The 13,682-nt window shown below is 52.9% G+C and overlaps 1 protein-coding gene across 12 annotated transcripts in view; it reads right to left on the bottom strand.

The window, feature by feature from the left end:
* Positions 1-316: 316 nt before the first annotated feature.
* RERE (arginine-glutamic acid dipeptide repeats) overlaps positions 317-13,682 on the bottom strand; it is a 146,334-nt gene continuing 132,968 nt past the window's right edge. For 11 of the 12 annotated variants that reach the window (XM_081341064.1, XM_081341068.1, XM_081341069.1 and 8 more), the window contains 10 exons: positions 12,451-12,543; positions 11,383-11,582; positions 10,575-10,739; positions 10,044-10,157; positions 8,478-9,772; positions 7,559-7,781; positions 6,034-6,754; positions 4,763-4,909; positions 4,162-4,342; positions 317-4,026 (listed from right to left, as the gene is read on the bottom strand). In XM_081341064.1, coding sequence (XP_081197190.1) covers positions 3,993-4,026; positions 4,162-4,342; positions 4,763-4,909; positions 6,034-6,754; positions 7,559-7,781; positions 8,478-9,772; positions 10,044-10,157; positions 10,575-10,739; positions 11,383-11,582; positions 12,451-12,543 — 3,173 coding nt within the window. In that variant the 3' untranslated portion in view covers positions 317-3,992. The remainder of the gene's footprint in view (positions 4,027-4,161; positions 4,343-4,762; positions 4,910-6,033; positions 6,755-7,558; positions 7,782-8,477; positions 9,773-10,043; positions 10,158-10,574; positions 10,740-11,382; positions 11,583-12,450; positions 12,544-13,682) is intronic. The other variant, XM_081341065.1, reaches the window with a different exon arrangement.

The following is a 13,682-nucleotide window of genomic DNA, read 5'->3' on the forward strand; positions in this document are numbered from 1 at the left end:
TTCAAACAGAGTCAAGTCTAAAATACTTTTTTCCCCCTCCCCATTTCTAAACACTTCTGCAAACAGGCCTCCCTAAGCATCCTGGAGATTTATTATTTTCAGGGTTTTAATTATTATTTCCAGAATACGCGCCCCCTGAAAACATCCATCCCTGCTTAAAAACCGCCTTACCTCGCTGTAGATTTGCTTCTCCAAACAGGTGTCGGAAGTGCAAACAGCCTGCGGCATTGCTCTCCAGTTGTGACCTCCGGGTTTTACACACCCACACACACCCCTCCCACGCAGGTGTGCAAAGAAAAGGCAAAACGGGCAGGTATAGTAGTGTAGCTCGGTTTTTATTTATGTCCACAAATATTTCAAAAAAATTACAAAATACTCAAATGGAGAGAACACAGAATTCACAACTCCTGGTTTGTGTTTCGTTTTTTTCCTATCCTGCTTTACACTGTGTTATCCCATGGCAAACTACTCATATATATACACTAAGCCTCAAGATATATATAAACGTAGCTGTCAAAAGGGAGAGCTTGAATAAGGACAACACTGAACGAGACGGGTTTGATGAAAGAGAAAGAAAGAAAAAATAAACACCCACCCAAACTAGGAAAGTGGGCAGCCAGGAATAAAAAAAATGTGTTGGTTGTAAAAAAAAAAAAGATATTGATGGAAGTTCTGCTAAATATGTTAACCAGGAAGAAAATATCGGGCAATTGCAATAGAGGAAGGCCGTTGTTGAGAGATTGGGGAAGAAGTAACACTGTAAGTTAAGGTTTTCCCACCCTGGAATGATTCAAAATAGTAACTGGAAAATTGGGGGAAAAGAATGGGGGTGGGAGTTAATAATAATAATAAATAAACCTTTATTGTCGAAGTACAACATGTGTACATTGAGATTAGCTGAGCCTCCCCCCGTGCTCCCTCCCCCCAACACACAGTGACAACAAACCCTCCATCCTACCACACCAGGTGGACCAACTACACCACACACCGGCCTCCCAAGTCAATTCTGCATAAGTTCACAGAGATTATATCCCATTCAAAAGCCTAACAGCCCACGGATAAAAGCTGTTTTTCAGCCTGTTGGCGGGGCTGGCTATACTCCTATATCTCCTACCCGACGGTAGGAGAGTAAAGAGATATGGGCCATTAGATCAACCCTGTTCTTCCGCAAGACCCTAAGAAAGTGAAGCCTCTGTTGGGCCTTTCTGGCCACCTGGGTTGTGTTAACTTTCCAGGTCAGATCTTCACAGAGGTAGACTCCCAGAAATTTAAAGGAGGAAACTCTCTCCACACAGTCCTCCCCGATGTAAAGTGGGGCAGGTTCCTCCTTTTTTCTCCGGAAGTCTTAACACCATCACTTTCGTCTTGCCGATGTTTAGGTGCAAGTTGTTGTTACTACACCATATGGATAGTTTTTGTACCTCCGCCCTGTATGCTGTCTCATCCCCACCTGTAATAAGACCCACCACATCTGCGAACTTAATTATCGCAGTGGATGGGTCAGATGATACACAATCATATGTGTATAAAGAGTACAGGTAGGGGCTAAGCACACAGCCCTGTGGCGTGCCGGTGCAAAGCTTCAACAGACTTGAGAATGCATTTCTGTTTAAAGGGGATTTACGCTTGGACAGATCCCTTGAGGTTTGGACGACTTGAGGTTTACCTGTTGAAATTTGATTTTTCTTTTCTCTTGCACGAACGAACAGGAGACGGAAGAGAGATGTTCACAAGTATTGGGGGCTAGTCTGCTTTCCCCCCCCCAGTGTTTTCCACTCCAGAAATACTGCCTGAACTTTTCAAGATTCCTTCATTTCTTTTTTTTAAGTTTGTCTTGCTAGGCGGTGGGGGAAAAAATACGTATTTGTTTTGCATCTGACTTGCAAAAAATAAAATAAAAAACGTTTTCCCTGCTTCTCAATCCCACTCTCTTCCCTTCAAGGCTGGATTCAACTGTTTTTATTTTGCAGTATGGCAGGCGGACCCATCAAGTCGCCGGTGTGGATTGAGGCTTAATTCTGGGCTGTGTGACCCCCCCTGAGGGGGGGAGGAGGAAGCCAAATCTGTCCTGGGAAATCGAGGTGCAGGTCAGTGTTGGGGTTGGTGGCATTGAGCAAGGCTACAAATGAAAAAACAAAAATTGCTCCGAAGGGGATTTTGAAGGACGGTGATGATGTCCTGAGAAAAGTAGGATATTGTGCTAGTGGTCTTTTATTTTTAAAATGGCCTTTGCATCAGAAATCTTGGCTTCTCCCCCAAAAAAATAAGAGGGGAAGGGCATGGAGACACGGGACAGCAAAGGCTTCTGAGAGAAGCAACGAAAAGGGAACTTATTGTGACGTGGCACACCTTTCGTACCCACCTCCCAAATTAAAAGCTTGTCTAACGTAACTGTGGGAAGGGTGAGGATTCACAGTGAGATTCCAGCAGCTTAGCTGGGACTCTGGCGTTACGTTCTCACGAAAAGGCAGCTGTTTTAACCAAACAGGGCAAGTTTCTGAGCCTTGCCAAAAATTCTGATTTTATTCCTCTTCCCAGCCCAACGCAGAGGATGGGCTGAAGTTGGAGGGGACGAGAGAAATCTGCCTGCACAAATGTGCCCACGGGCGACTTAATAGGATATTTACAAAAAAAAAAACAACACCTGCATTTTGCATAACCAGTTTGAAAGCCAAGCCTTATTGAGATTTAATTTACCGGCTGGCTCAAATGATCCAACAGGCCCAAACTAGGAAGGGTAGGGCCTTAGGGTCAAAAACACCTTAAATGCTTCTTACATTGTTGGGATTTAAAAAGAAGTAAAATCAGGAAAAGGGAGTGTGTGTGTAAAAGACGCACCTGGGATGCGGTACCCACAATCTGGAACAGAGATGTGACTTCCTGCTCAAACAACGGCTTTGTAACGCAACCAGCTACTGAAGGAAGAGCGCGGAGAACAAAAGTATGGAACAAAAGTAATTAAAGAATGTGCACATGTAACGTGTGTACAAACAAACAAACGTTTTTGTTGGTTTTTTTAATATTATCCCTGCAACTCCTTTTAATGCTTGCGCTCCTACCAGCCGTTCTGAAATTACTGACTTTAATTTCCTTGAATTGCTGATATATTCTTCCTCTTATTTATTTTTTTTAAAAATCAAGTCTATATACTCGTGAACACCAGGTTAAGAAATAAAAATGATTTTATGACGAGGAAGGAGCCGGGGCTGGAGTAGAGGCAAAAAAATAATATTAATAATCAGGAATTCATGAAATTATAATCATCTTTTTAAAACCCCTAGCCTCCCCCCCCAAAATAAAAGTTATTTACAGACTTAAAAAGCCATGCTGCAAAGCTCTCTTTAAAATTATGAAGTTTGCCTACAATGTATTAAAATAAAAGTAGATTTTTTTTCCTTTTAAAATTCTTATTATAGCACTTGGATTTTTCAGAGGTTGTAAAAGCCACTACTTGCAATTCTCGTTTTTTTTAAGTATATATATATATAAATTGAATATACTTTTTATGCACAGTGGCTTGCATTAGAGGTTGTGAACCTGAAACTAGCACCTACTCAAAATGAAAAATAAAATGAAGTAAGAATTAAAACCGACGGCCAAAACATACCAAACCAAATGTCCCAAGATTGCCTGAGGAAACTCAGTAATTTCTCTCTGTGTTTCTGTTTTTTTTTTCTTCATCCTCCTCCTCCTCCTCCTCCCATTCAAAAAAAAGGCCTTTTAACAGGTTTAGTCATGCAAAGAGACTCCTGAACTGGTCTTGCGAAAACCTTTCCTACAAATGAATACTAAGTATAGAACATATGCATCGGGGCGAGACATGTGTGTGTGTGTGTGTGTGTGTTTTCCTGCATGAAAAAAAAAAGAGACCGGTTCTCCCCGGAAGAGAATTCTTTTTTTTTGCTTTCCAGCAGTTCTCCAGATTAAACACATTCCACTGCTCCCCGAGGACTAGGAACTTGAGTAGTCAGCGTCAGAAATAAATAATGGTATTACAACTGCTTGTCGCCCTCCTTCTTCAGACGGCTGGAAAAGGAAAGAAAAGAAAAGAAAAGAAAAGAAAAGAGAAGAAAAAGCAGGAAGTGAAAAAGCAAGCAGGGGAAGGCAGCGCTTCGGGAAGCAGCCGGCGGGGAGGGGGAGAGAGGCCGAGGGTCCCCTTACCTGTAATAGTCTTCTTGGCTGGGGAGGTGCCCCCCGTGGATGTGGGGGTGCCCGTGAAGCCACTGCTGTTCCATCGCGAGTCGCTGCAGCTCTGCGGACTGGGCGTGCATGGCTTGCAACTGATGCGCTGCCGACATGGGAGGAGGCAGGGCGCCAGGCAGGTCGCGCGGGTAGTGGGCACCTGGGAGAAAGAGGGACAGGGGTCTCCAGTGGCGAGCAGGGCACGGATCCGTAATGCTGGCCCTCAAAGCTACGGGGGAGCTGCCCCCTAGCTCGCCTGGGGACTGAGGCCTTTCCCTTCAGATCAGCCAACCCCTTAATTCCTCGTTTTTAGACACAAGACAGACCAGGAGAGGGCAAGATCCACAAAGGTGCCACCTATTTATCAGTGTCCACCTGGACCCATTACTACCGATCATCCCCCCGGCAGGCGTCCCAGAGGCACGGGGTTAGCCTGACGGGGAGAGCCCTCTAAACAGGATGCCGGCCATCTCCCCTGGCCTCGTAACGTGGCTGGCCTGACTGGGGGGCCGAGAGTGTTGTGTGTGACCCCAACGGGCTGCATCCCGAGCCCGGCACGCTGCGGCGGAGCCCCACTCACCGAAGACCGGATGCCGCAGCATTTCATGCTCGTGGGACGGCTGTCCTAGCAACGGGTTGGGGATGGTGCCGGGTGGGTAAGGGAAGCGTGCCAAATGCGGTCCAGCAGCTAGGGGGTCCACCAAGGGGTGGACGGGTCCTGCTGTGCCTGCAAAGCAGAAGGGGGGGGCGGGAGAAAGGAAGGGGGAAAAAAAGGGGGGGGAGAGGAATGATCACCTCTTTAGAAACTTAAAATTTCCACCAGAGATCAAAACCGCCCTTATGGCAGACAGCCCTCAACTGATGATAAACTCAGCTCAAAATTTCTGTCCCCCGTCTTATGACCTTGCCACAGTTGCTTGTGTGAATCCGAGACGGTTGTTCAGTTAGTGACACGGTTGTTACGTAAAACCTAGCTTCCCCCACTGACTTTGCCTGTCGGAAGGTGGCCAAAAGGATCCCGTGACGCTGTAACCGTCATAAATGGGCATCTGAATCTTGACCATGGGATCATGGGGATCCTTCAACAGTTGTTAAAAATGGCCATCGCTCAATTTTTTTGGGGCGGGGGGGGGCTGTCGTAACCTTGAACGGTCACTAAACGAACGCTTGTAAGTCAAGGACTAGCTATAGCTGGGCATTAACTGGAATGTATTAGAAATTCTCCCTCTATAATAATAATAATAATAAAGTTGGGAAGGACCTCGGAGGTCATCTAGTCCAACCCCCTGCTCAGGCAGGAAACCCTGCACCATTTCAGACAAATGGCTGTCCAGTCTCTTCTTAAAAACCTCCGGTGTTGGAGTATTCACTGCTTCTGCCGAAAAGTCATCCCTTACTTCTCTGGCCAGCATGTCTGAAGTGGCAGCTGCCTATCAAATGATCTTTAGTAGTGGGAACAAAGGTTTTGGGGTGGGGGGGAAAGGAACCTGGCTTCCCCATTGACAGGTCGCAAAAGCGGGGGGTCATGTGACACCCCCCCCAGGGACGCCACAACCATCATAAGCGCAAGTCGGTTGCCGAGCGCCTGAATTCCGATCACCTGACCCTGGGGAACACTGCAGTGGTCGTTAAGTGTGAAAAACGGTCACAAGAAGCTGTTTCTTTCCACGCCGTCGCAACTCCGGTCACTAAATGAACAAAAGTTGAGAAGCACGTGGGCCAGCCTCAGGCTGGGAGAGATGCTGCCACCCAACTTGTCCAGATGTGGCAATTCTCTGCAGATCAAGGATACGGTCCTTGCTCGTTCCCCCTCCCCCCAACCCAGGACTTCTCCGGTCCTCAGCGCCTCACCTTGATGTAGGGGGTCTTGCTGGTGGAGATGCAGATGTGAATGGATGTGGGAATGTTGGTGGTGATGGGGCGTCACGTTGAACATCTGGAGCCTGGCCAAGGGATCGTTGGTGAGGGACGCCATTCGCTCGGCGTGGATCCTCTCGGCCGCCAGCCTGTCCGGGTAGCTCATTTCGGGCCGCAACTGTGGGCCGGCCAAAGCGAGTCTCTCCCTCTCCAGAGGGTTAAGCCCAGGGTGGAAGGAGGCGAAGGGGTGCGGGCCCGCCGTCGGGGGGAGAGTGAGGGCCCCGTGACGGGCAAAGTGCTCCATGGGGTTGGCGGCCGGGTGGAGGGCGTCCAGTTCGGGAGGCTTCACCTCGAAGCCCGGCTTCATCCTTTCCCGCAGTTCCCGCTCCCGGATCTCCCGCTCCCGCAGCTCCCGCTCCCGCAGCTCCCGCTCCCGGAGGGCGGGGTCCACGTTGTAGAGGCCTGGCATGTGGTAGGCCAAGAGCGGGTCGGTGGGGTTGAGGGGAACAAAGAAGGGGTGGTTTCGGTTGGTGGGCGACATGACGTGGGGACGCGCGTACTCGCTCAGCGTCCGTAGGGCCGGGGTATCCGGCCCGATGTAGGGGGGGACGGCTGCGATGGTGGTAGGGGGCGGCTCGAAGGACGGCCTCATGTGCGCCGGCCCGCTCAGCTGGGATTCTCCGAGGCGACCGTCGTGGGAGGAGCTGGAGGCTTTCTGTGGGAGGAAAGAGAAGAGACTCAGGGCAGATAAAACAACAGCCCAGATGTTTCCTACTCTCCCAATTCTTGCATGGGAGGTACTGACCACCTGCGAGGCTTCACAGCCAGGTGGACACTTGAGACACCTGCCTCCTCTGGGGGCCAGGAAAACACAAGCCACTGCTTGTGGGGGAGATCCTTCTGTGTCAGCCACCCTTCTTCATCCCGACATGAACACCCTGCGCTGGGCTTGGCCCTGCTTTACGACCTTCCTGGCCACAGCTGCTAAGGGAACTGCTGCAGTCCTTAAATTAGCCATAGGGCTGCCGAGTGACCCTGGCTTCCCCACTGACTTTCGCTTGTAGGAAGGTCGCCCAAGGCGACCGTCCTAAATGTGAGTCGGTTGCCGAGCGGCTGAATTCTGACCACGTGACCCACGGGGACCCATGCCGCGGCGGTCGTTAAGCGTGAAAAACTGGTCGTAAGTCACTTTTTCCAGTGCTGCTGTAACTTGGGACTGCTGTAAGTTGAGGACTGTTAAGTTGAGGGACTCAAGAAGGATCGTCTCCGAGTGGCAAGGCAACGGTGTAGGTCTTAAAAGCACACAGCCTTGCCTATGACTGTAGCCGCGTCCTTGGGCAAGCTCTGCGGGAGCCGGCAATCTCTTCTGGATTTCTACCTCCCATCAAGCCGTGTCTGAGTCACTTAAGTCAGCTGCTTGTACGTGGGTAAGAACAGTCGCCCGTCCCTTTTGGGGTCTGATTCAGCCCTCCCCCCTCCCGTCCCACCACCCCACCTCCAGTCAGACAGACCAACCTACCGCCGCCCTCTCGGCTTCCCTCTCGCGCTCCCGTTCTCGCTCCCTCTCCTTCTCCTTCTCCTTCTCGCGTTCCCTCTCTTCTCTCGCTTTCTGCTCCGCTTCGCGCTTGGCCTTCTCGATCGCCTCTTCCCGCTTCTTCGCCAGCTTGGAGCCGGCCAGCGGCATGAAGTACAGATCCGTCCGGGCGCAGGAGTTGTAGCCACGGTCCAGGTGCTTGTAAAACCTGCGGGTCGGAGGGGAGGGGAGGATGAGGAGAAGCTAAAACGGCTGGCCCGGAAGAAAACAGGAGGGTCTTGAGAGATTGGTCCCCGAGCTGAAACGTGCAATTAACCAGGATGGCACAAAAACTAGAAATGAGGGTCTCAGACGGGGAAATTAGCTCTGTCTTGCTAACTTGGAAGCAAAGCTTCGGAGGGAGACTTTTTTGAACCCAAGACACCTTCTCACAAGCCGATATTATTCTGAAACCGATATTGTTACCTGTCTTTAATTTATTGCTCTCCTTGTTCTAAACAGTGATGTACACAAGACGGCTATACTCCTTACTAGAGATATGGAAGTAAACTATCCATCGGGCTGGCTAGAGACGATGGGATATTTAATCTCTCTCCCCTCTAGCAGGACATGGGTTGGAAAAACGGCGGGATTCGTATTACTTCATTCAGTCCCAAGATTTTATATGGCGATGCACTAAGCCACATTTAAACCGTGGCTTTCTGAATACCCCACAAGGGGCTGCCTTCACATCCCATCTAAGTCTGCCCAAAACATCTATCTTCCAGCTAAGCAGATGGGCCAGGCGGGGATGAATTGAAATCTTTTTCTGGTGTGTGTGTGTGTGTGTGTGTGTCTGGGGTTTCCCCAAATCCACGCAATCCTGAGATCAGCCCCCACGCAATCCTGAGATCAGCCCCCTCACCTAGCCGACTGACTGGCGTGGCTTGGCGTGTCCACCACCGTGGGCTCTGGGGAGGGGCTCCGGGTGGCGGGAGGCGGGCTTTCGGGATCCTCGGCCTCGTCCAGCGCCTCCTCCTTGATCTGGATGGAGGGGACGGGGCAGGGGGCCACCACGGGGAGGCTCCCGCCGCAGGTTGCCGAGCTGGGCACGGCCCCCTGGCTCGGCGCGCTTGGCACCGAGGGCGGCGTGGACGTCGATGGGCAGGAGGGAGGCGTGACGGGCGCCGCCCCCCCAGGAACGAAGGGGTGCTGGGCAAAAGGGGGCTGGGGAGGGGCCGGGTGGCTCTGGGTGAGGACTGGCGGCTGGGCAGGGGAGGGCTGGAGGGGCTGGCTCTGGGGCATCAGCTGCAGGGGCGGGGGGTGCGCGGAGGGCGGGTGGTGGGTGGAGAGCGAGCTAAGCGGCTTCAGTGCGGGGGGTGGGGGCAGGTTGGCGTTCATGGAGAAAGGTGAGGGGCCCGAGAGGTGCTTGTGGGCGGGGGGCGTGGGCAGGGGTGGGATGGGCGTGGTGGGTGGGGGCTTGATGTGGGGCATGGCCATGGGGGCAGGGGGCAAGGGCTGCTCCCGGGGACACTGGGAGGACAGTGGGGACGAGGAGGGTACCTGCCCGGAGACCACCTGCAGGGCCGGGTGGGCGTGGGAGGGGGCCGGGGGTGGCAGGGGACCCTGAGACTGCGAAGTGGAGGCCGGCAAGGCCTGGGGCGGGAGAGCAAAGGGCTGCCCGGGGGCTGGGTGGGGCAGGAGGGGCTGGCCTGGTAGGCCGTGCGGGTGGGCCTGGATCTGGCCATGCAGGGGCGGCTGGGGGAGGCCCTGGGGCTGGCCGGGGGGCCCGCCGAGTGGCTGCAGAGGCGGGTGAGGAGGGGAAGGCAGCCTGGGGGGGTGCAAGGAAGGGGCCTGCTGGATGTGCGAGTGAGGGAGGCCCGGGGGCAGAGGCAGCGGCGGACCGGGGGTCTGCGCTCCCGACGGGGACAGGTGCGGGCCGGTGGAAGAGGGGATGCTGGCGCCGGCCGGCAAGGAGGGCAGCGTCGCTGGGAGGGGGCCAGGGGGCTGGGCCGGGCCGTTGGGGGCCTGAAGGGAGGGCTGCTGTTGGGCCGAGGAATCTGAGTCGCTCTCGTTGTCCTGGGGGCTGGAGATGCTGGGCGAGGTGCTGCGGTTGTCCTGGTCGATGTCTTTGGGGTCGCTGCTGCCCTCGTCGTTCACGCTGCGGCTGTCGGAGCTCTCCCCTTCGCCCTCCGAGGGGGAGTTGGGCCGGCTGATCTCCTGGGAGGCGGGAGGGGGAAGAGGGACAGTCACGCCAGAAGACCGGATCCTCCAGAGGGCTGACCTGGAGGTGGAAGGGAGCCCACCCCAGGCCACAGGAGTCTCCGCGCATCTCGCAGGCTTCCGTCAGACCAGAAGGGCGACAGCCTGAAGCACAACCCAGCCACCCACCCCGGGACCCTCCGGAAGACCGCCGTGGGCCGGGTCCGAAAGCCAAGGCCTCCCCCACCCGCCCACTGTAGCCCTGGCGGCTTCTCCTCCAGGGACTCACCTGGGTTTTGGTTTTTTTGGCATTGATGCGTTCGGGCTCCTCACTGTCAGAGGCCGCCTTTTCCCGCTGCCTCTTGGAGCTCTTGAGAGGAGACGCAGCCTCTTCTTTAATCTTCTGCCACGGAAGGAAAGCCACGCAATTAAAAGGGAGGGGTGGGACGGGGCTGGTGCTGCCTGGATACGTGGCCTCCTAAAGGCTTCGCACTCAGACCTGACAAGGGATTTTCCTGAAGTAGTGCAAGCAACAAGGGGTGGAGAGATGGATGGAGAACTGCTTCAAGCAAAGCACCATCGTTGATAGGCTGAGAGACTGGCTTTCCAACAGGCTTCCCCAGTAATGTCTGGAAGAGCCCGAAGGAGGACACGAGGAGACTCCCAATCCCAGCTAGGAAGCTGGCAAGACTGAGGAACTCTGCGGGGAGTTCGGAAGGGCAGGGCCTCCGAGTGCCAGCTCCAACAGCCGCGCTCGGCTTTTGCCTCAACCCGCTTGGACCTCTAGCAGGAAGGACCGCCAACTGTTATCACAACTTACTTTGGTGGATTTCTTGACCGAATCCGCCTTGCTGTCGTTACTGGAAGTGCTGGCCGCGCTGGGCGAGTTTCGGCCGCTGGATCGGATGTCCTCGTTGATGGGCGAGGCCCTCCCGTCGGGGCTGGTGGGTTGCTTTTTACGACCGCTGCGAAGTGTAGACATCTGCTGGTTAAGAAAGAAAGGCAACATCAAAGGCTGCTTCCAAGAGAATAGAATAGAATAGAATAGAATAGAATAGAATAGAATGGAATGGAATGGAATGGAATGGAATAAAAAAGAATAGAATAGAATAGAATAGAATAGAATAGAATAGAATAGAATAGAATAGAATAATAGAATAGAATAGAATAGAATAGAATAGAATAGAATGGAATGGAATGGAATGGAATGGAATGTAATAAAAAAGAAGTGAATAGAATGGAATGGAATGGAATGGAATAAAAAAGAAATGAATAGAATGGAATAGAATGGAATAGAATATGGAATGGAAAAGAAACAGAGAAGAGAAGAGAAGAGAAGAGAAGAGAAGAGAAGAGAAGAGAAGAGAAGAGAAGAGAAGAGAAGAGAAGAGAAGAGAAGAATAAAGGAATGAAGAACAGAATAGAGAGGAACGGAATAGAAGCTGGAAGGGAACTTGGAGGTCTTCTAGTCTAACACTGGAAGGTTTTTAAGAAGAGACTGGACAACCATTTGTCTGAAATGGTATAGGTTTTCCTTCCTGAGCCGGGGGTTGGACTAGAGGACCTCCACGGCCCCTTCCCACTCGGTTATCCTGTTCCTCTGCCACAAAAACCCCCGCGCGACTTACCGAGCCACGACTCCTTCTCGTCCTCATGCTATGCTTCCCACTGAGACCCTCATCTTCCTCTTTGACCGGCTTAAACATAAAGGGCGGGGGGTCCACCGGCTTCTCGATGGGAGGGAGCTCGCCGTACTTCTTGAAGTGGATCCGACAGTCTGTGCAGAGGAGGATGTTCTCCCGTCCCCCGTGGTGCCAGTCCTTGGAGGCTGTTGAAAGGGGGGGGGGGAAGAAAAGAAAAGAAAAGAAAAGAAGAAGACGCCATCAGCCCCCAGAAGAACGGAACCACAGACTGAGGCGGAGAGGAGCGCTGGCCTGCCTTGCAGGGCCCTGGTGAAGGACTGAGCCGGAGCCAATCAGAATCCTCATTTAAATGTCTCCGTGAACGAGTCCCAGGACGCCGCGGATCCTGTCTTGTGCTGGCTACGAAGTTTGGCAGAGGCTGGTGAGGGAGGGCGGGTGAAACAGGGAGGGTGCCTTGTAGCGGTGGGGACCCCTAAGGGCACGTGGGAATGACCTTGGGACAAAGGAGGAAGGGTTGACGCTTAGGGACTGGCCAGATAAGGGACGGCGTCGCCCGCAGCTTCACAAGGGCTGGAGAAAAGAGGCTGGGAATGGGAACCTGCCTAACTTTTCAGGCTGTAAAAGGGAAGGTGGTGGCAGATATGTACTTTCAGCCCGGCAAGATTCTGTTAAATGTCGCCGGACGATAAAGCAGAATTAGCTGGTCTGTGTCCTGTCGGGGAAGGCTAGCGAGACCCGGGGAAGGCTAGGGAAAAGAAGGACCAGGAGTGACATTGATATACCAGTCTTTGGGGGGGGGGCTGCCAGAAAGAAGAGGGGGGGGCCCGTCCACTTATTTTCCTCATTATAACCAGTGGAACTCCTTGCCTCCAGAAGTTGTGGGCGCTCCATCACTGGAAGTCTTTTAAGAGGCGGCTGGACAGTCACTTGTCTGAAAGGGTGCAGGATCTCCTGCTTGAGCAGGGGGCTGGACTAGAAGGCCTCCCGAGGTCCCTTCCAGCTCCATTCTGATGGATAAGCATTGATTGACTGACCCCAGCTAAACATACGTACTGGTGGTGAAGCAGTGACGACACGCATAGCCCTTCAGCTCCTGCTCACTGTCCTCGCTGTCAAAGTCATCTTCGCTGGCCGAGCTCAAGTCCACTAGGAGGAATTAAGAGGGGGAGTAGGAGAGAGAGGGAGAAAGAGAGAGGAAGAAAGAAAGAAAAGGAGGGAGAGGGAGGGAGGGGGAGAGAGAAAGAGAGGGAAGGAGAGAGAGGTGTGAGGAAGAGAAGGAGGGAGAGAGAGGGAGAGAGAAAGAGAGGGAAGGAGAGAGAGGTGTGAGGAAGAGAAGGAGGGAGAGAGAGGGAGGGAGAAAGAGGGGGAAGGAGAGAGAGAGGAGAGGGAGAGAGGAAGAGAGAGGGAGGAAGAAAGAGAAGGAGGGAAAAACAGGGAGGGGGAGAGAGAGGGGGGAGAAAGAGGGAAGGAGAGAGAGAGGAGAGGAAGAGACGGACAGAGGGAGAGAGAAAGAGGGGGAAGGAGAGAGGAGAGTGAGAGAGGAAGAAAGAAAGAGAAAGAGGGGAAAACAGAGGGAGGGGGAGAGAGAGGGAGAGGAGAGGAAGAGAAGGAGAGAGAGGGAGAGAGAAAGGAAGAGAGAGGGAGGAAGAAAGAGAAGGAGGGGAAAACAGGAAGGGGGAGAGAGGGAGAGGAAAAGAGGGAAGGAGGGAGAGAGGGGGAAGGAGTGAGGAAGGAAGAGGAGGGAGACAGAGAGGGAGGGAGAGAGAGAGAGAGAGAGAGAGAGAGAGAGAGAGGAAGAGGGGACAAAAAGAAAGAAACTGAGTCAGCTTATCTATCTCCCGTCTCCTTTTGGGAAGAATGTAACACTTTTGAAATGTGGGTCTGTTTTCCACTGAGAGTCCGAATTGTGGAGGGGAGGGCAAAGAGACACAGGGTCTTCTCTGGGCACGCGGTTTTGCTACCCCGTTGCCTTCTGAGATTTTCCCGCCATTGCCTCGAAGTCCAAACTATACAGATAGTCCTCGAGTTGACAACAGTTCCATTTAGCGGCCATTCAAAGTTACAACAGCTTTGAAGAAAGTTGACTTGTGAATCGTTTTCAACACTTAGGACCGCTGCGGCCAAAATCCAGACAAGACGCTTGGGCAACTGGCTCATGCGATCTACGACGGTGCGAGCGTCCCAGGATCGTGGGAATCACCTTTTGCAACCTTCTGACAGGCAAGGCCAAGACAGATTCGCTTAGCGACCGCGTTAAATAACAACCGCAGTGATTCCCTTAAGAC

This window comes from Vipera berus (assembly GCF_964194415.1).
Source record: "Vipera berus genome assembly, chromosome: 17".
Taxonomy (NCBI): domain Eukaryota; kingdom Metazoa; phylum Chordata; class Lepidosauria; order Squamata; family Viperidae; genus Vipera; species Vipera berus.